At 38.8% G+C, this 20,726-nt stretch overlaps 2 protein-coding genes across 4 annotated transcripts in view; one reads left to right on the top strand and one right to left on the bottom strand.

Moving 5' to 3' along the window:
* The window catches only part of rnf13 (ring finger protein 13), a 249,562-nt gene extending 237,517 nt beyond the window's left edge, over positions 1-12,045 (top strand). For both annotated transcript variants that reach the window (XM_041217099.1, XM_041217089.1), the window contains 2 exons: positions 7,918-7,998; positions 8,463-12,045. In XM_041217099.1, coding sequence (XP_041073033.1) covers positions 7,918-7,998; positions 8,463-8,857 — 476 coding nt within the window. In that variant the 3' untranslated portion in view covers positions 8,858-12,045. The remainder of the gene's footprint in view (positions 1-7,917; positions 7,999-8,462) is intronic.
* Positions 12,046-17,778: 5,733 nt separating this feature from the next.
* The window catches only part of LOC121273079 (profilin-2-like), a 42,622-nt gene continuing 39,674 nt past the window's right edge, over positions 17,779-20,726 (bottom strand). Inside the window, exon 3 of one of the 2 annotated variants that reach the window (XM_041180050.1) lies at positions 17,779-19,615. In XM_041180050.1, the coding sequence (XP_041035984.1) occupies positions 19,518-19,615 (98 nt within the window). In that variant the 3' untranslated portion in view covers positions 17,779-19,517. Of the gene's footprint in view, positions 19,912-20,726 lie in introns of both variants that reach the window. The other variant, XM_041180042.1, reaches the window with a different exon arrangement.

Here is a 20,726-nt window from a genome sequence, read left to right as displayed (position 1 = left end):
AATAGTAGCAAGATGGGACGTAGCACAGTGCTAAAAGTACTGAACTAGTAACCCAGAGGCCTGGACTATTGCTTCAGGGGCATGAATTCAAATCGCACCATAGCAGCATGAGTGGAATTAAAATTCAATTAATTAATAAATCTGGAGCAAAATGCTAACTTGTAATATTGATCATGAAACTACCAGATTGTCATAGCTCACCTGGGGTTAAATAAAATCTGCCATCCTTACCTGGTCTGACCTACAAGTGACTCCAGACCCACAGCAATGTGTTTGACTCTTAATTGCCCTCTGAGTGGCCTAGCAAGTCACTCAGTTGTATCAAACCATTATACAGAAAGCACTTCCCTGTCCTAACAGCATCGTGGGTGTTCCTACAACACATGGACTGCAACAGTTCAAGAAGGTGGCTTACCACCACCTTCTCAAGGACAGTTGGGGATGGACAATAAATGCTGGTCCAGCCAGCGACGTCCACAACGAATATAAAATAAAATGTACCTACATTACATGGAGTTCAAGAAGATCATCACCTTCTCAATGGAAATTAGGGCTGGGCAATAAATACTGGACTTGCCGGTGATTCTCACATTCGAAGAACAACTATTTAAAAAATGTGAGCAGTTATGACTAAGGAAGGCCTGGACTATCTTGATTGCTGTGCTTCTTTGCAGTAGAACTCTGCATACACCACAGTTAGCAAGGGTTATTCAGTAGCAACATTCTTGATATAAACATGAGCTTATTCTTCCTTTCATACTTTATCAAAATCTATGTTTATCCATTCCCCTTTCTCCTGGGCTCCATTGGGTTGTGTAGCTGTGTTCTAATGGCTTTAATGTCGGCACTTAGACCCTTTGTTTAGCAGCTACTTCCAGCCGTTATGTATGTGCTGAAACTGGTAATGTTATTCATTTCTCCCAGTGAGTAATTCATCATAACGAGACAATAACAAAAGAATCTTTGCAACCTTCCATTACTGCTTGCCAGCTCCATTGTTTCCCATTCCAGCAAATACTAGGCAGCTTGAGAAGAGTTCTGAGTTGATACAAAACTGCACACCATCCAAAGATACTTTCTTTAGCAATCTTTCCTATTTGGGTAAAGTTTTGAACATCATTGCATTAATCAAGATTTGAAAATGCAGTGATTCAAATAGTATTTTTCTGGCTGGGAGAAGGATAAGGAACCAGAAGCTGTAAAGTGAGAAAAGGTAGCTTATCCTAAAATTGTTTGGCATGGTTACTTTGAGGTCAGATACAAATGTGATGTATGCTCTGTATAATTGTTTACAATTACAATCTCATAGAGCAGCAAATAGTGGGATGTTTTTGTGTTGGTCTGCTTTGGTGAACAAAATAAATTTGTTCAACTGTTTACAAAAATAACAAAACAAATTACGAGTAACAATGTATAATTATTCAAATACAATTTTCACGCCAGAAGTGAAGGGCACTACAGACTGGAGTGACAATATTCCAAGTGAATTATACAGGTTTCCTGTGCAGTTGTATCCAATAAGGCGTCCATCAACCTCGTACGTAATGCTCGATTTATAGGATAAAACTACTTTGACACGTAGTTAAAATAAATCTGCATCTAATCAGTGGGGTTTTAGTACAGCATAGTATTATTCTTTGCACAATATAATAGTGCTCCATTATTCTTGGAAGCAGTTATTGTAGCTCTTGTAATGTGGCCATTTCTTCAATTGGTCACTAAAGAAGGTGGAGCATGTTTATATAGAACTTGATCTGGATGGGGAATTTTAGCTTTTACTGATGCAACTGTAACAGGTAGATTGGTGAGGGTGAAGTCAGATAGATTTTCCCCTTATGTTGGTTCTCTCACCCCTGCCACAAACATAGCCTGTCATATATCTCTCCTTTAGGACTTGACCAGCTCAGTCAGTAGGGTTGCTACCAAGCTACTCTTGGTGATACACATTGCAGTGCACCACCCAGGGTACGTGCTATGCCCTTGCTACCCCTCCAATTTATGTTCAACTTGGAGTACTGATTTATCAGTACCGTCAGTTTGGAGTACTGATTTATCAGTACCTTCAGCTTGCAGTACTGATTTATCAGCACCGTCAGTTTGGAGTACTGATTTATCAGCACCGTCAGTTTGGAGTACTGATTTATCAGCACCATCAGTTTGGAGTACTGATTTATCAGCACCGTCAGTTTGGAGTACTGATTTATCAGCACCGTCAGTTTGGAGTACTGATTTATCAGCTGAAGGAGCATGCTAAATGGTAATCAACATGAGGTTTCCTTGCCTATGTTTAACCTGATGCCATGAGACTTCATGTGGTCGGGAGTCAATGTTGAGGACTCCCAGAGACAGAATGGCTGCAGAACATTCGGAAGGGGGAGGGTGAACAGCCAGAGGTCGTGGTCCATATCGGTAACAATGACATAAGTAAAAAGAGGGATGAGGTCCAAAGCCGAATATAGAGAGCTAGGAAATAAATTTAAAACACAGAACCTCAAAGGTGGTAATCTCAGGATTACTCCCAGTGCCACATGCTAGTGAGATCAAGAATAGGAGAATAGACGAGATGAATGCATGGCTGGACAGATGGTGTAGGAGAGAGGGAATTTCAATTCCTGAGGCATTGTGACCGATTTTGGGGAAGATGGGACCTGTACAAGCCAGACAGGTTACATCCCAGCAAGACTAGGACCAATACCCTTGCAGGGGTATTCACTAGTACTGTGGGGGAGGGTTAACTAGACAGGCAGGGGAATGGGAACCTGAGCCGGGAGACACAAGAGAAGGAAACAAAGATAGGAATGAAAGACAGAAAAGTAGAAAGCAAAAGTGGAAGGCAGAGGAAACTAGGGCTAGCAGCAAATAGGGCCATAGTACAAAAAAAAGTAAAACTGTTAAAAAGGCAAGTCTAAAGGCACTGTAACTGAATGCACAGAGCATTTGCAATAAGGTAGATGAATTAACAGCGCAAATAGATGTAAACTGGTACGATATGATTGTGATTAAGGAGACATGGCTGCAGGGTGACCAAGGCTGGGAACGGAATATCCAAGGGTATTCTATATATATATATATATATATATATGTATATATATATGTATATATATATAGGATGGACAGGCAAAAAGGATAAGGAGGTGGCGTTGTTAGTCAAGGATAAAATCAGTGCGATAGTGAGAGAGGATATTGACTCAGAAAATCTAGATGTGGAATCAGTTTGGGTGGAGCTAAGAAGCAACATGGGGCAGAAAACATTAATGGGAGCTCTCTATAGGCCTCCGAACAGGAGTGATAAGATGGCATTAAACTAGAAATTAGAGATGAATTTAACAGGGTGCTACAGTAATCATGGGTGACTTTAATCTATATATAGATTGGACAAACCAAATTAGCAATATACTGTGGCAGATGAATTCCTGGAGTATGAGATTTTTTTTGAGACCAGTAGGTTGCGAAACTAACGAGGGAACAGGCTATCCTAGATTTGGTATTGTGCAATGAGACTGGATGCAGGGGTGATGTTTCCTCTGGCTGGGGCAGGGGGGGTCTAGAACAAGGGGTCACAGTCTCAGGATACTGGGTAGACCATTTAGGACTGAGATGAGAAACTCCTTCACTCAGAGGGTGGTGAACCTATGGAATTCTATACTACAGAAGGCTGTGGAAGCCAAGTCACTGAATATATTTAAGAAGGAAATAGATTTCTGAATTCTAAAGGTGTATGGGGGGAGTGCAGGAGTATGGCATTAAGATAGAGGATCAGCCATGATCATATTGAATGATGGAGCAGGCTTGAAGGGCCAAATGACCTACTCCTCCTATTTTCTAAGTTTTCCTCCTGACTGCATACCACTACTCTGCCACCTCTAATGGATCTGCCAAGGGGACAGGATGTATCCAGATGACTGAGGAGTCTGGGATGTTGGCGGAAGTATGATTATGTCAGGCTACTGCTTGCCTAATCTGTGTAATAATTCTCCCAATTTTAGCACAAGTCCCCAGATGTTTGTGAGGGGGATTTTGAGAGATCAACTGGGCTGGAATGTCAATGCTGGGTGGTTTGCTCGCTCTCATATTTAATGGTCTTCACAACGGTTTGATATAACTGCAGTTTGCTGGGCCCTTTACACCCTTTGAGGGCAGTTAAGAGTCAACCTCATTGCTGAGAGTCTGGAGTCGCATGTAGACCAGACTGGTTAAGAATGGCAAATTTCTTTCCCTAAAGGTCATTAGTGAACCAGATGGGTTTGTACAATAATCTGGGAGCTTTGTTGTCACCATTGCTGATAGCTTTTAATTTCATATTTATTAAAATTAATTTAAATTTCCCAGCTGTCGTGGGTAGGATTGATCTCTCATCCCTAGATCATTAAATTCAGGCCTCTTGATGAGTCCAGTAACATAATCACCGCAAAAACAGAATTACCTGGAAAAACTCAGCAGGTCTGGCAGCATCGGCGGAGAAGAAAAGAGTTGACGTTTCGAGTCCTCATGACCCTTCGACAGAACTTGTGTTCGAGTCCAAGAAAGAGTTGAAATATAAGCTGGTTTAAGGTGTGTGTGTGGGGGGCGGAGAGATAGAGAGACAAAGAGGTGGAGGGGGGGGGGTGGTGTGGTTGTAGGGACAAACAAGCAGTGATAGAAGCAGATCTGCGTTCATAATTCCCCAACATTTTTTGTTGGTTCAGCTCATTCCACATGGAGTATGGCTAATACTGGTGTAAAAAGTCCAAGATAGAGTTTCCGCTCTACTTTTACTCCTCAACAGTGGTGTTTGTCACTTCTTCCTTCACCTTGGTGCTAGGTTTGTTCAAAGTTTGACGTTAAAAAGGGCCTGAGTATCTATCAATGTTTGAAATAGGTTCTGGTGGTGAGATATCATCTTAATGTTAATTCCTGGTACCTGATGCCATTCTCCAGACAGTGGGTGTTCCTTCTTCCTGTTCCATGTTACGGTGTAACCATCTGCCCGCAGGGAGTTTTCTAAATCCTCAACCAACATCGCAGATTTGCCATTTGTAAATTCAGAGAAGTGTGTGTCTGAGCATACTGTGGTGTGACTGTTCTGTGCATCTATTCTTTTAATGGTTTTCAATCAATATTGCTTTTTTTTTCTCAAACAAATAAAACCTTGAGGCAATTTGTAAATTATTTTGTTTAGACACCCCATATTCAAAGTTAATGAGTAAAAGTGAAATGGCAGCTTTAATAACTGCAGCATAGAACTGGACACAACTCAGAAAAGAACAAGTGGTGGAGTCTACAAAGAGATTTTGGAAAAGATTTTTTTTAGTCACAAGCCTACTTTAAAAATTGTTGAAACTCATCTCGTGAAGGATATGAGGCACCAACATATAAGGAAAATTTTCATCAGTTTAGGCTGAATTGAAGCCTGACCCCAGAAATGAAATGAAAGGAAATGTATCTTAACTATTCTGATCTCGAAAAACCATGACCCTGTGACTGAGGTGGGAGTATTATCACTCTGTCAAGTTGACACTGGCCAAGGTTGAGGAATTGTATTATGACTCTGTCTACCTGGCCTGTGAACCATTTAGGCCGAATGCTAATACTTTCTCTGGTTGATCGCAAGTAAGCAAGTCACTTCATCCAGCTCTGGGTCTTTTTTTTAATGAGGAGGCTGGGAATTATCCTTGTAAAAATCAACCATTTAAATTTGTTAGACTTCCAGAACAGATCACACTGACCTTTATCTGCAATGTTTTCTCAGTTTCTTGAATTGATTCGTCACCAATTAAAATTGCAGCATCACTGAAATGGAGCACTGTCCATGACTGATAAACTAGCTATGGTTTCTGAAAGATCATCAAAAGGAAATTACATAGCTATAAATTTCCCATTTTGCAATAATATTTGTATACGCACTTTTCTCTCGCTTTTACAAGCGATTTTTCAAATGATTAGTGGCTTTGTTTGAGGAGAGTTGGGTGCTGGTAATTTCTTTGTTAAACATGTCATCAGTTATAAACTAAAAGCAAAATACTGCAGATGATAGAGATACAAAATAAAATTACAAAATCCTGGTAATACTCAGCAGGTCAGACAGCATCTGTGGAGAGAGATAGTTATCATTTCAGGTGGTTGACTTCATCAAGGTTGTCACATCCTGCTGTGTGCAAAATGGCTGCCACATTTCCCTACCTAATAGCAAATGCAGTTCAAGTAGTTTATTTATTATAAAGGACTATTTATTCATTATAAAAGCACTATATAAATTCAAGTTGTTCTTCATTTATGGGACTGTTTAAGGGTTACCTGCCTTGTGGCGTGGAGGGGGTGGGTGGATGGTAAATTGTTCCAGCATCTTGTCACAGTATATGATGCCAGGCTGAAAACATGAAAACGTTTTGAGATTTAAAATCCTTAATTTAATCACTTTGCCATTGGGTAAAATCTAAAAGCTTTTAAATCTCTGTCATAAATGAAATGCTAGGAAGTACTTCATTTAATGTCCTTTTGTTGTTCGCACTCTACAATTCACCAAACAGACATATAAGCTGGGTCATGTCAAACAGAAAAGCCCGAGAGGTGGTGTAAGGCACTGGGTGGCTGGCATAATAATTCACCCCCACCCCAATTGTGTGTAGATTTCTTAATTGTTGAAGGAAGAGGCTTCCTGCAGTACTTCAAAAGGATAACATTGTTTTCAATTTATTGACTTATGCTCATTTTTAATAAAAATATTAATCCCAGTTTGTAGTATAAATGTTTCTAGTTCTCCCACAAAAGAGAACTTTGAATCATTAGAACGACCCAACATTTGACAATACTGTATATAAATAAAGTGCATGCTCTTAGTAGGCAATTTTGAAGTGATATCACTAAATAAGGCCTAAAACAAAAAATAATTTTAAAAAGATGCCGGTGTCCTAGCCAAAAGAGAAATCAAAGAACAACATAAAGGGATGCTGCCTCCCTATTTGGGGGTTTCTGTGCAGTTTGACTCTTGGACGCTTCTCGAAATAATGAAGTTGATGCAGCATCTCACAATATAGTTTTTTTTGCCTGTAAGAATGTTCTGTTTAAAAGTCCAGCAGTGATGTGAGATACAAAAATTATATTGCACAGACTGCTGCCAAGGTCCACAGTGAAATCTTTCACTTTAGAGGAGCACCTTATCATAAGACTGGTTCCCAAACCCTAAAATCATAGCAGTGATTTTAGTTAAATTCGTCAGTGTTTGTTACGATTGAATTTGCACCAAATTTAAACAGAAATCAGGAGTTTCTTATAGACTGATTGTGAAGTTATTATTTACTAACATGATGCATTGTGTCTCAGCCTCTCCATCTCTTATGGCTTGCAAAGGAAGGGGGGTGAAGATTTCACAGTTGTCCTGATGAAAGATCAATTACCAGAACCGTTACACCTCTCGCTTTCTGATCGATGCTGCCAGACCTGCTGAGTATTTCCAGCATTTTGCTTTTATTTCAGACTTCTGGCATCCGCAGTATTTTGATGTTATTAACAATTATAGGATGGTAAATGGCCAGTGGAGAACAATTATGAGTATCACATATTTCTGCTGTTAGTGGACGGCAGCTAGGCCTGGCCCTTTAAATGTGGCATACCCACTATTTACCTAAATGATCTTTTGCCATAGACACAAGCAAGGAGCATGAGCTATCTACAAGTTTGCAATTCTCAGGCCTAGAGATTAAATATCAGTGTGTGCTGTCTGGTTCTATTCAGTGTGCCCCAAGAGAGGACCTGCTGTATAAACAGAATGTCACTCAGCTTGTTAAATAAATCCTGAGAAAGGTCTAATGCCTATTAATGACTATTGAGACATTTTTAATATAATAATGGCACAATAGTTCATGTTCAAACAGCCTTACACAAGTAGCATTTGTCATCATTAGAGCAGCAGAGTATAACCATTCCATTGTATTGCTGCAGGTGATGAATATGAGGTGTGCGCTATTTGTCTAGATGAGTATGAAGAAGGTGACAAGCTTCGCATCTTGCCCTGTTCACATGGTAAGCAAATACTTCTCGATCCTATAACAAGCAAACTTCCAACACACCGATATTAGATTAGCTTCTGCCCCAGGCCTCTTTGGCATGTTCTTCCTTTACTTACATACACATCAAAATATGGAACAATTAAAAATTAACACTCTGCATACTCCGTGCCTTTGCTAATTGTTTCCTCTATCTTTACCCATTTCATATTCCCAAAGTTTAAGATTTTATGACAGCCAGTCAAACTGAAGTCTCAAATGTACTGAATATAAAATGCTTTTTAATATGTTCAGATTTTTTCTCATTCCACCTCAACAGCTCCATGTCATAGGTTTGTGTGGAACATAAACAGTCAGCTCATCTAACAGTAGACTGAAGGATAAATATAGACATATAAATAATATGCTTAATGTCTGCAGTACTTGAGTGCAAATCTCATAAAATTGATTTTTTGGTTTCCCCCTAATATATGTACCCAGCATACCACTGTAAATGTGTGGACCCGTGGCTTACTAGAACAAAGAAGACCTGTCCTGTCTGCAAACAGAAGGTGGTGGCATCTCAGGGAGAATCCGATTCAGAAACTGATGATGTAGACAGCAGCCATGAAGAAAACGATGATGCCTCCGAGAACACGCCTCTGCTGAGATCATCACTAGCCTCCACCAGTGCTCACTCCTTTGGCACCATGTCAGAATCTCGATCACGCCAAGAAGCAGTGGAGTCATCAGAATATGAGGAGGAGGAGGAAGAGGGAGATAGCAGCGATGCTGAGGGTGGTGTCAATGAAGAAACAGTAGTTCAGATGCAGCAGGAAAACCCTGAAGCCATTGTTGGAGAGAAAGGAACGAGAGAGTCGGCCGCAATAGTTTGATTTAGTTTCTTTTTTTAAAAAAACACATGAAACCTGCACATCCTCAAAAACAGTGTCAAAATTAAAAGTTCAGGAATTTTTTCCATTTGCTTTGCCAGTTTATGCATTGCAACTTCACAACATATATATGCAAATTTTCTAGGAAGTTAAAATCTTTGCTCATTTTACTGCAAGAAGGAAGTGCGGCAGCCATCCATTGATTTTTGGTACCCCAAACATGGTTAACGCCAAGCAGCACTCATGGTTCCCCCCCAATCACCGCTGTCCTTTTTGCAATAGTTGCAGCACCACTGGCAACCTGTAAAACTGTTACATTAATCACCCAACCATGGTAGTGTTCAACATGTTATCCCGATGCTAAGAGAATGACTAACAAAAAAAAACTTGAAAACAAAAATGGCTGACTGACTCTTGTTTCTTCATAAAATGTTTAATATAATCATGTTATTGTATCAATTTTCTGTGTGTTCTGCACCAGAACCCAAAAATCCTCCTAATTGTTTCAGATATGAACATATGGTATGGATTAAAATGTGAGTATATCTTGCTTTATTTGCCCAAATAAGATTGATTAAAGTTGAAATTCTCAACTCATTTTGGATTTGGTTTTTAAATAGGGAAATTCTGTACCTGGCTTCTTGTTATAAATCAACAATAAATTTACCCACGTAATTAAGCAGGATTTACAGTTAAAAGGCTAATTTTCTACCGTGCATTATGTATACACTCTCTTTATTGGTTTCCAGTTTTATTTTAGTGATATTTTGAATTGTGTTCATCAAGTAGGATCCAGTAGGTAGTGCAAAATATTTTGTTATAATTCCCAAGTTATATTTTTAATTTGAGCTACTTGAACAAACTTTATTTTCTGTCACTCTGTTCAAACACCTCTCAGCTGTATGTATGTACCATCTTGGTGTATAAAGAAAATCTTAAAATGAAGATGATCCTTAATAAAAATACTGTAATGGAATTGGCTTCCAAACTATTGCATGCGATTGCGATGGCGGTGCTGACTGGATGTGACGTGATTTGCCATAATTTGTTTTTTTAAGTTGTTCTCAGCTGGTCACTAATTGATCCGTTTGACAGGGAAATGTGATCAAATGTCACATTGTTAATGTCATATAATCAATGGTATTTCTATCTCCTGTATTTCATCACTGTTATTTTTTTATGGGGGACAATGTGTGCTATTTTAGTGACAATTAATTGTCCGTTCAAAGTACGCAGGAAAAACCTAACTTATGTTACAATGTAATGTTAAGACTAGATTTGATATATATTATGGGCCACATTAAGCTTCTAGATAATCTTTTTAAATTTTCAAAGAAGTAGACCGTACTTATAATTGGAGTGATGCAACAGAATGTTGCATGTTTGGCACGTGTGGAGACAGGGTTTGAATATGTTCTTGATGTCGTTCATCCATTTGTACAAGAGAGAAATGTTGAGATTTCCTGCATTACTTGCAAAAAAGTTTGATCTGTCTTTCAGCAATCTCCTTGCAACTCCTCCCAAAACGGTAATATTTTTTATTTTTAAAACAGGTGTTGGATATGCTATTTTTGTGTTTGAACCTTGTGAATTTTAACCTAGAGTATGTGCCTTGTTCTGCTTGAAAAAAAATCTGTTGTCATATCCCCTCACTGCCAAAATCAGGACACTATAAAATTATTGAGGATTTGTTCACTTGAGCTAGCAGTCTAAATTCAAGCCCAATGGAATCCTGGTCCATGTCAAGTAAATTTGCTAAGTAATGTTCTCTTCTGAAGTTGATAAATGTATGTATGGATCAGGTATGGGTTTACTTGTATTCCACTCTTGTTTCATGAACATAGAGCTTCAGAAATTGGAACAGAATATGAGTAATGTGAGGAAGGGGGAGCACGTTGAGCTTTATTCAGATTGTGCAAGCTTCCCAATAAAGCAATAGGAGTTAGAGACAACCAGTCTCTAAATTGTTCAATGCCTCTCAAAACTAAAACTGATAAATCAGACCCTGAGAAAAACTGTTGTTACCTTCCTTAGTGGCATTTTGTTAGTTTAGCTTGAGATATAGAAAAATAACTTTAAGAATAAAGTGTACCAGTTTGTATTTGGCATGTGTTCTTAACATAGAATGCCCGTTTAGCTGATGTCATTTCATACAAGTGAGTTTGATTATTTGTTCTTACTTAACTAAGATGGATGTTTTAGAATTCTGACCTGTTGTAAATTGTTGGCATAACATGACTATTCAACAAACGCCCCTTTGTTTCCAAATGTATTGTCCTTAAGTTGTTGGGTAACCTTTCTATCTAGTGTTCATAAACACGGGATGACTTCATTGTGACACATGGCTGCAGACTGATGAACCCCCTTTAAAGAAAATAAGACTGGCATGCATAAAGATTAACCCTTTCATGAGCTGCTGCAGTGCTTCAATGCCAGATATGTTATACTGACCATTTAAAAAGTTCCAGGAATCTGTTTGGTTCTGATGATAGTGCACTGCTATTATAACACATCTTGCTTCCTCTCCCAAACAGCAGATTACTTTGGAGTGCAGGGGATGTTTTATTTGTGGGCAGTCCAACTTTCATGTCAAATTCATGAGATTTTTTTAAATTTTCATTTAATTAAGTATTGCCCAAATACAGAGCCTTGCACTGATCAACTTCAGAAGGTTGAAGTGTACTTACACTGTATTTTGAAATGTGTTACTTTATCATTTAATATTGGTGCACGGTTGGGGGGAGGGGCTTCTAGGTTGTATAGCTCGGTTTGCTGTAATAATGTTTGTAAATTCATTCATTCCATTCAACTAATTTTGTACTCTAGTTTTAATTTTTAACCGGAATTTTTTTAAACTTTAAATTGATGTGACTAAGTGGGAATGTGTCCAAATAAAATCCATAAAAGTCTCTTTGGCTTTGTTCTATCCCTCCACCCAGTATCTATTTTCATTTTTGAAAACTTTACACTAAGTTGACTCACTCGAAGATATTTGATTTTTTTAATTTTGAGACACATTCCCATAAGTAAATGTAGACATTTCAAAGCGTTAACAAAAGATGAGTTCATTTCTGAATTAGTCTTTATATATGCTGTAAATGTTCAACAGTTGTAAATATAAAACACAGCACTCCAAAGCTATAATACAAATGTATTCTGTTCTCTTTTCAAATAAAGCTAAGTATATTAAAGAGTTGGGCTAAGATGATGTGATCATTTCATGGAATAAAGGACAAAATGTTTTTAGTGCCAAAGTAAATTTGACTGGGGAGTGTGCTGCCTTTGAAATGCTTGCTGTTTTCTAGTTCAAAAGCTGGACACAGCTATTACCATAATGCTGATTTTTTTTCATGTAGACTCTTATCTGAGTAGACCCTATTGATAAAGAAATCCTTGGACCAAGCGCTACCAAGAGACTACCAGATTAGCATTAAGCTATATATAATTGAACAATCCAGCTTTTATCCATGGTTTTTGCAGTTATCCGGACTTGCCTCAAGCTATGCAATGTACAATACAGCTGGTTTCTGTGATCCTGGACATGGGTGTAATGAAATTATCTAGGCTTCTACTTTTGCATTGGTGTAGACATAGGTTGAGAATGTGTATAATCCAGGTTCAGGTAAAGAATGGCTACTGAAAAAGAGCAGCTAGTCCATTAAGCTTGTCCCATACAGAGTCATAGAGGTCTACAGCACAGAAAAATGCCCATTGAGTCTGTGCCAGTCAAACAAGTATCTAACTATTCTAATCCTGTTTTCCAGCACTAGGCCCATAGCCTTGTATGTCATGGCATCGTAAGTGCACATTCAAATACTACTAAAATGTTATGAGGGTTTCTGCTTCTATCACCCTTTCAGGCAGAGTTCCAGATTCCCACCACCCTCTGGGTGAAAAAATTCTTCCTCACATCCCCTCTAAACCTCCTGCCCCTTACCTTAAATCTATGCCCCCTGGTTATTGATCCTTCCACCAAGGGGAAAAGTTCTTCCCTCTCTACTCTATGCCCCATAATTTTATACCTCTCAATCTCCTCTGCTCCAGGGAAAATAACCCCAGTCTATCCAATCTCTCCTCATAACTGAAACCCAGGCACCATCCTGGTAAATCTCCTCTGCACGCTCAAGTGTAATCACGTCCTTCCTATAATGTGAATACTCAAGCTATGGCCTAACCAGTATTTTATTCAGTTCCAGCATAACCTCTCTGCTCTTATATTCCAAGTCTTGGCTAATAAAGGCCAGTATCCCATATGCCTTCTGAACCACCTTATCTACCTGTCCCACTACCTTAAGGGACCAGTGGACATGCACACCAAGGTCCCTCTGATCCTTGGTACTTCCCAGGGTCCTACCATTCATCATGTATTCCCATGCCTTGTTTGTCCTGCCCAATTGCATTACCTCACACTTATCCAGATTAAATTCCATTTGCCACTGATCAGCCCATCTATATCCTCCTGTAATCTCAGGCTATCCTCCTATTTACCACCCCACCAATTTTCGTGTCATTTGCAAACTTACTGATCAACCCTCCTACTTAAAGTCTAAATCGTTTATATATACCACAATAAGCAAGAGAGCCAACACTGATCCCTGTGGAACCCCACTGGACAGTCATCCAGTCACAAAAACACCCGACCATCAACCTCTGCTTCTTGCCACTCAGCCAATTCTGGATCCAAATTGCCTTAGATCCAAAGGGCTCTTACCTTCGTTATCGGTCTCCCATGTGGGACTTTATCAAAAGCCTTGAAGCTACACACCTGGTCACCTCTGAAAAATTCAAATTGGTCAGACATGACCTCCCCTTAAAACCATGCTAACTTTCCTTGATTAATCGCTGCCTCTCCAAGTGTAAATTAGTTCTGTCCCACAGAATTGCTTCCAATAGTTCCCCACCACTGAGGTTAGACTGATGCCTGTAGTTCCCTGGTTTATCTCTTCCTCCCTTCTTGAATAACACTACCACATTGGCTGTCCTCTGGCACCTCTCCTATGGCCAGAGAAGTATTGAAAATTATTGCCAGCACGCCTATCTCCTCCCTTGCCTCACTCAACAGCCTGGGATACATTTCATCCAGGCCAGGAGATTTATCTACTTTTAAGCCTGCCAGACCACTTAGAACCTCCTCCCTTTCTATGCTAATTTCTTGAATTATATCACAGTCCTTCTGCCTGATTTCTATAACCATGTTGTCCCTCTCACTTGTGACCACTGACACAAAAGTATTCATTTAGAACCCTACCTATGTCTTCTGGCACCACACACAAATTACCACTATGGTTCTTAATAGGCCCTACTCTTTTGCCTAGTTATCCTCTTATTCTTAATGTACTTGTGAAATAACCTTGAATTTTCCTTTCTTTTACCTGCCAATTTTTTATGCCCCCTTTTTAAATTTCCCCCCTACACATTCTATGCTCTTCTATGGCTTCTGCTGTTTTGTACCCTCGGTATCTGCTGTAAGCTCCCCCCTTTCTCCCTTTATCTAATCCTGTATATCCCTCAGCATCCATGGTTCCCTGGATCATCTTTACTGGAATATGTTGGCCCTGTACTCCCTATTTCCTTCTTGAACGAGTCCTACTGCTCTGACACATTTACCTACAAGTAGCTGCTCCCATTATGAACCCACCCTTCCACTCGTATGGAAACTTTCCTGCCTTCAAGCATGGTTCTGCGCTTAGATTTGCATGTCCTCTGGTTCTTCCCTAACCTAATTCAAAATATTTATCCATACAGATCCAATCAGGTCTCCCCTCACATTACTTGGAATAATTACGATAATCTCAGACCAGACTCTTTACTCATAAAAAGCTAATCAGGATAACCAATGGATTTCAAACCTGGTATCAATCTAGTGACCATTCTCTGAATCATAAGATTGCAAGGGATAAACAGCAGAGGTTGTGGGTTTGAAAGGTGCTGTCAAAGAAGCCTTGGTGAATTTCTGCAGTGCATCTTGTACATGGTACACACTGCTGCCAGTGTGCCATTGGTGGATGGGGTGCCAGTCAAGCAGGCTGCTTTATCCTGGGCAGTATCAAGCTTCTTGCTGTTGGAGCTGCACTCATCCAATCGAGTGATAGCATTCCACCACACTCTTGCACCATGTAGATGATGGACAGACTTCATGGTGTTAGAAGACAAGCTATACCCTGCACAATTCCCAACCTGTGGTCTGCTCTTGCTGTGCAGTATTGGTATGAGTGGTCCAGTTCAGTTTCTGTAACTTAAATTCAAGACTGCTCAAATAAGTTTCTCCCTTTTAAAATCCATGCTACCTATTCACTGTATTTTTTATTTCTAATGTTCTATTCTCTCAATGGTAGGAAAGATATCAGCCATAAGGGAACTAAAACTGTAAAGAGTACATTATGGTGTTTTTTTTTTTAAATGTTGGATTGTCTTAGAACTGGTCCCAAATATTTCAAAATTTACTTGCTTTTCAGCACTAATTATGAACTGATATTGTATAGTAGAGGTGTATGAGCTAGTGGAGGCTGACAGCAAAACTCTACTGCAGCCAGGAGCAATGGGGATATATAAGTACGAAATAAGTAACACTTTCACACTATCTGGAATTTGGATTTTCTTAAGGGAAAGTGGCCTTTTAGTTGTACCATTAGTTTCCTGGGATTTATGTGAAAGGGACATAAATTTGTTTATTCATTTATAGAAAGTGGGTTAGTTTGTCTATTTGTGGAATTGTCATTGCAAAGTATACAATGAGCTCCTTTATAGTGGCAGTGTGGAAACAGATAAAGATCAAAAGTATCACAAATTTTCTGCATTAAAGTTATACAACATTTAGCATCTATTCCAAAAGTTGGTCATTTTATTTAAATTGCCAGGTTTTGAAATTCTTATGCACAGATATTGGTGCAATTACAGCCCATCAGAGTAGGCAAGGGAGATGTAAGCAGGTCAGCCACTTTGTTTTGTATTCCATTGAAGTCAAACTGGGCAAAGAGGAGATCAAGTTCCTACTTGGTGGGTTAGTTTAATCATTTATGTTCCCATGGAACATCAGAAATGAACAACATTTTTGCTGAATTGGGAGCAAAACCATTTCAAGCCACATTTAGACAAGACTGAAGAAATCTAAAATGCCTGGACTTCATCTTGAATTAAGGTGCCTAAGCAAAAGAAATAAGTACCTACCTTGAAAGGTTGTCTACATGTTGGATCAATTACACAATGTAGGCTAACAGCAGCAGCTATAGTTGTCTGGGAAAAAAATCATGGAGCTGACCTTGCTTGAAAGATAATATTGCTCAGATAATTTCCCAGCTCCTATGGTTCTTTTTGTTCCTAACACCCCTGCAAGAGGTTAAGGTGGGGGTGGGGTTGCAAAGGATCCTCACGCTCAATTTTTGCAGTGGTATAAGGTCATTGCACCCCACCCCAACTCAATCTGCAGTATCTATGGGTACAGAATGCAAGTACTGCTGGCATTACTCCAGATTTTGACCTTAAGATTTGATAATGCAATGAGCTAAATAGCCTTTTACAGTATCAGGTGTCCTGCAAGGACAGACAGCAACAGAAGATATATTCTGCAAATTGCTCATTGAAATCTACCATGGACCATCTACACACCAGATATAAGCATTTCTAAAAGCTTATTTTCAACTCTTCTCCACAAAATAGTAAAAATACCTCCATTATGGAGAATATATTGGAGTCAAATCTTAAGGTCAAAATCTGGAGTAATGCCAGCAGTACTTGCATTCTGTACCCATAGAAACTGCAGATTGAGTTGGGGTGGGGTGCAATGACCTTATACCACTGCAAGAATTGAGGATGAATAAATACAAAACAGGATAAAGTCATGAAACTGGTGCAATTTAATGACCAGATGATGAAATTTTCAGGAGATAGTTGAAGTTCATGAATTAGTAAGACGATTCCAGGCTGGAAACCACCTTCATGAATAAAAGGCAGGTAGGTGGACAGGGTGAAAAGAACTCAGCAGCTTAGGTTTTAGATACCAGTACATGGTTGAGGAGAACTGCATTAAATCATTCAAGTTAGGGTGATATCATAAATGGCCAGACATAATACATAGATTCATGTCATTCAGTAAGGATGTGGACTATACAGGGATGTCAAGATTTAGAAACTATAGTCCAGCCAACCTCAGGAACATGCTCCACAATTCAATTTGATCACAACTGATATGCATCTCAACTCCATTTTCCGAATTTAGCTCCAATCTTTCGATAATTTTGTATGGTAAATGCCTGTACCTCAGCTCTTGAACGGTCCAATTGTTCTGGCATTCACAGCCTATGGAAGAGAAAGTTCCACATTTCTACTATTATTTGTGAAAGTACTTCCTGATTTCACTCGAATCGCTCGACAGTAATTGTTCTTGATTTCCTTCAGAGGACAGAATGCTGCATTCTACCTCTTCATTCTTTTAGAAATTTTTAATGACTCCAATCACCTCAATTACAGAAACTAGCAGATATTAATGCAAGGCTTTGTGCATTCTGCAAATCAAAAATAGTTGCCAGCCATTAGCAAAATAAGAGTGATCTAAGCATTGAGCCAAATTAATTAACTAGGCTATAATAATGAGGGATTGTCTTTTAAAAATGAAGTGACGCAGTAGAGGGGATTCAGAGAAGATTTACAAAAGGATCAGTCTGGAATTCCTGAAATCAAGATGTACTTCTAAAAGCAGTTAGTTCCAACTGAGATCTGCTTTTGAAGCCTGGAAACAAAAAAGGTAGAAATGCAAATCAATTCAAGAGGTTTGTATTTCAAATAGCAGGTCATTTCATTTGTAGGAATGATGGTACATTCAAAACTTTAGGCATTGACCCATCATAAATATAAAAAAAAATGTGAAAATACAAGAAAATGATAAAACCTGACACCCTCCCCAACCATACAAAAACATACAGCCAACATTTGGTTGGAATAGATTTATTTCATCTGTCTGTAAACAAGGTGGTTTAACAGTTATGGCATTTCGTAAATGCATATTAAATCAGATGAGTTAGACTGTATCCCAGATGTAACAAAAGTGCAGGGAAAGAAAATGGACAAGTCAGCAACAAGAATTTTTAAATCTGTACATATTTCACAAGGCCTGAACATTGAGTATATGCTAGAATAACGCCCCTAAGGAAGTGCCGTTCAACTGAAAGCCTTGCAGCGGCAGTTAAAATCCATCTCACAACAGCAACAGATCAAATCTCTATGCAGTATGGCACAGGATACACGAACATTTGCAAAATAATTTCACAAGACAGCCAAGTGTGATTATTCCAACCAATACCATCTCCCGTTTTATTCATGTGAATACAGAAGTTTTATAATTTTGTTTGAACGGAACATGTTAGTACCGTGCTCAAAACAGACATTCCCACAGATTTCAAAACTAGGAGCACAAGGCAATTCTTCCACAGTTTCCTTCTGCAGCATGGGCTTACCAGGTCTAATGCATCAATTCCCTTGATTTGAAAAACTTTAAACAGTTTGTGATTTCGATATAGGAGACTGCCATCCACAGATACTAACAAAAGTACATGACCGTCAATCAACATTCTCATGGAAAAACTTTAATATAATCTAAATTGCCAATGCAGTATTGAGGAGTGGCAGTAATCCTTTCAATGGCATTTTACAGCAGTCTGTCTTTTTAAAAAAAAACCCCAAGCTGCAACTTAATTGGTCCTATGAAGCACTCAAAACTGGACACTCCAGATGGTTATGTTTGGGATATCTATTGTCCAAAATGGCAACCTTTATTAAAAAGTTAAACATACATCAAAGGAGCTGGCAAAACAACATTTAAGTGCCTGAGCTATTGCAAAGATGGAATGTCCCTGGAGATTAAACTGATCAAAGTCAGGATTGTGACATGTCCATGGGGAGAAAAAAATCATTTACACACACCTAGAGCAGTCCTGCAATTACACCCATGAAGTCAGAATGCATAACATTTAATACTAGTGTTAAAAGTTCATATTAAAGAGAGTGTATCCACAAAACTGCTGCAAAGTTGTCCAACACAGGAGGAGATGTAAACAGGTAATGAAACGGAAGGAAAATCCAGATGCTTTAGCAATGAGAATGGGCAATGAAGTTACAAGGGAAGTAAAGTCAGAAATATTATGGCAGACTATGGATGCAGCTACCCTCCCAACATGCTTAAACAAAACAGGAAGACTAGATGAGCTCTGCAACTGCTCAACGTGCTGACTCAGCAACACTTAAATCTGAGATTGTACTACCAGCACCTTTTTAATTGTTTAAAAAAGTATTTCAATGGGGAAGTGGAAGGGACAGAGAGAATAATCAGAACCTGGTTTGGTGACTTTGGATGCCAATAAACTTTCTAAATGCTAAAACAAAGCAATGCCCAGGCTTAGCAAGTCAGCCCTATTTTTTTTGCAACAATATCAAAAAGTAATAACATGCATATCACCATTTAGTTATTGTGCTAATGGTGCCAAAACATGGGATTTACTTTCCATTACACCTACAATGTTATTACAATTAAGTGGTAAAGGGGCAAAGGGAATCAATGTAATCAGAAATGGATAAATTAAAAAAATCTACCAACTACAGTCTGGTAGCACTGCCAATTAAACTGAGTGGCGGTGAGGGTGAATGAGTTGCTAGGTGGATGGGAAGAGGCTACTTAGTATCCAGAATTCCTCAGGTATGTAGCCATGGTAAATGCTTTCTTGTTGAGTACCCCTCCATGGACACTTTCCTTTTCCATGACTACAACCAATGCTGGAGTACATAAGGAAAAAAAAAATGAAAATTTGAACTTTCCCCACCAATACAGGGATACAAAGGAGACATGGGTTCATACCCCCATACCCTGCATTGCTATTAAACTTTCTGTAACTTCAATGTGAAAGAGTAGGTGACTGCTAAAAGGAAACTTTAATAGCAATTTTTAAACTACTGAATAGGAATCCTGGCTAACTAGAATCCAGATTCTCTCAAGTATTTTGCCATTGTGAATGCCTTCTTATTCAAGTGTCCTCCGTGGGTCCCTTCTTTTCCCATTACAAAGACCAAGACTGAAAGAGAAAAAAAAGGAACACATTTTAAAGTACAGTATGGACATCATTGACAAAAGAGTGCAGTTACAAAGCATTAATGATGAGCAACAATGTCTTTGGAAAATTTTTCCGTGCAGAAATGGTTTACTCGCAAGTTATAAATTAAAGAGAAAATCACAGGATTTTCTAGATCCTGTCTAGATCCTTGAGCACAATCCTCCCTGCTAAATTCTAATATTCAATGCAATTAAAAGCAGGGTAACAACGCTGCAAGACCACAATTTAATTTAATGATACTGTCCAAATCATGCAAAGATGGAAAACAAATATGGCACAACACCCAATTTAGCACTATTTTTAAACCAACGTAATTCAATTTACAAATCAAGTATTTGAAAAAAGTAACCCATCTTAAAAATCAAACTTTAAAAGAAAATGCATATCAACTGGTTGCCATGACATCACAGTAATAGCCATCAGATCCCATCTCTGGCCCACAACTGCAGTATTACAAGTTCTCATACCAGGATATGGCACATCAAAACCAGAGTCAGATCATGCAAAAACAATTTGCCAGAGGATTATTCTTTACCAAGATGATCCCAACTTTAGCTTGGAGAAGATGGAAGTAGTAAGTTGCAGGATTGCCCATTAGAAATTTAAATTTTAAGCCAGTGACCAAGACATCAAACCTCTCCAGAGGAACTTGCATTGTATCCATGAAGTAACTTATAGTAGATAATGTTCCTTTAGCTTCTTCAATCCCTGCACAATGGAATACCATCATTCCACTAGTGAAAAGGGCGGGGGGAGGAAAAGGGCAAGAGGAAGCA

This window comes from Carcharodon carcharias, chromosome 2 (assembly GCF_017639515.1).
Source record: "Carcharodon carcharias isolate sCarCar2 chromosome 2, sCarCar2.pri, whole genome shotgun sequence".
In the NCBI taxonomy this organism is placed as follows: Eukaryota; Metazoa; Chordata; class Chondrichthyes; order Lamniformes; family Lamnidae; genus Carcharodon; species Carcharodon carcharias.
Note: the sequence above shows the minus strand (reverse complement) of the source record. Positions and strands in the feature narration are given on the sequence as shown.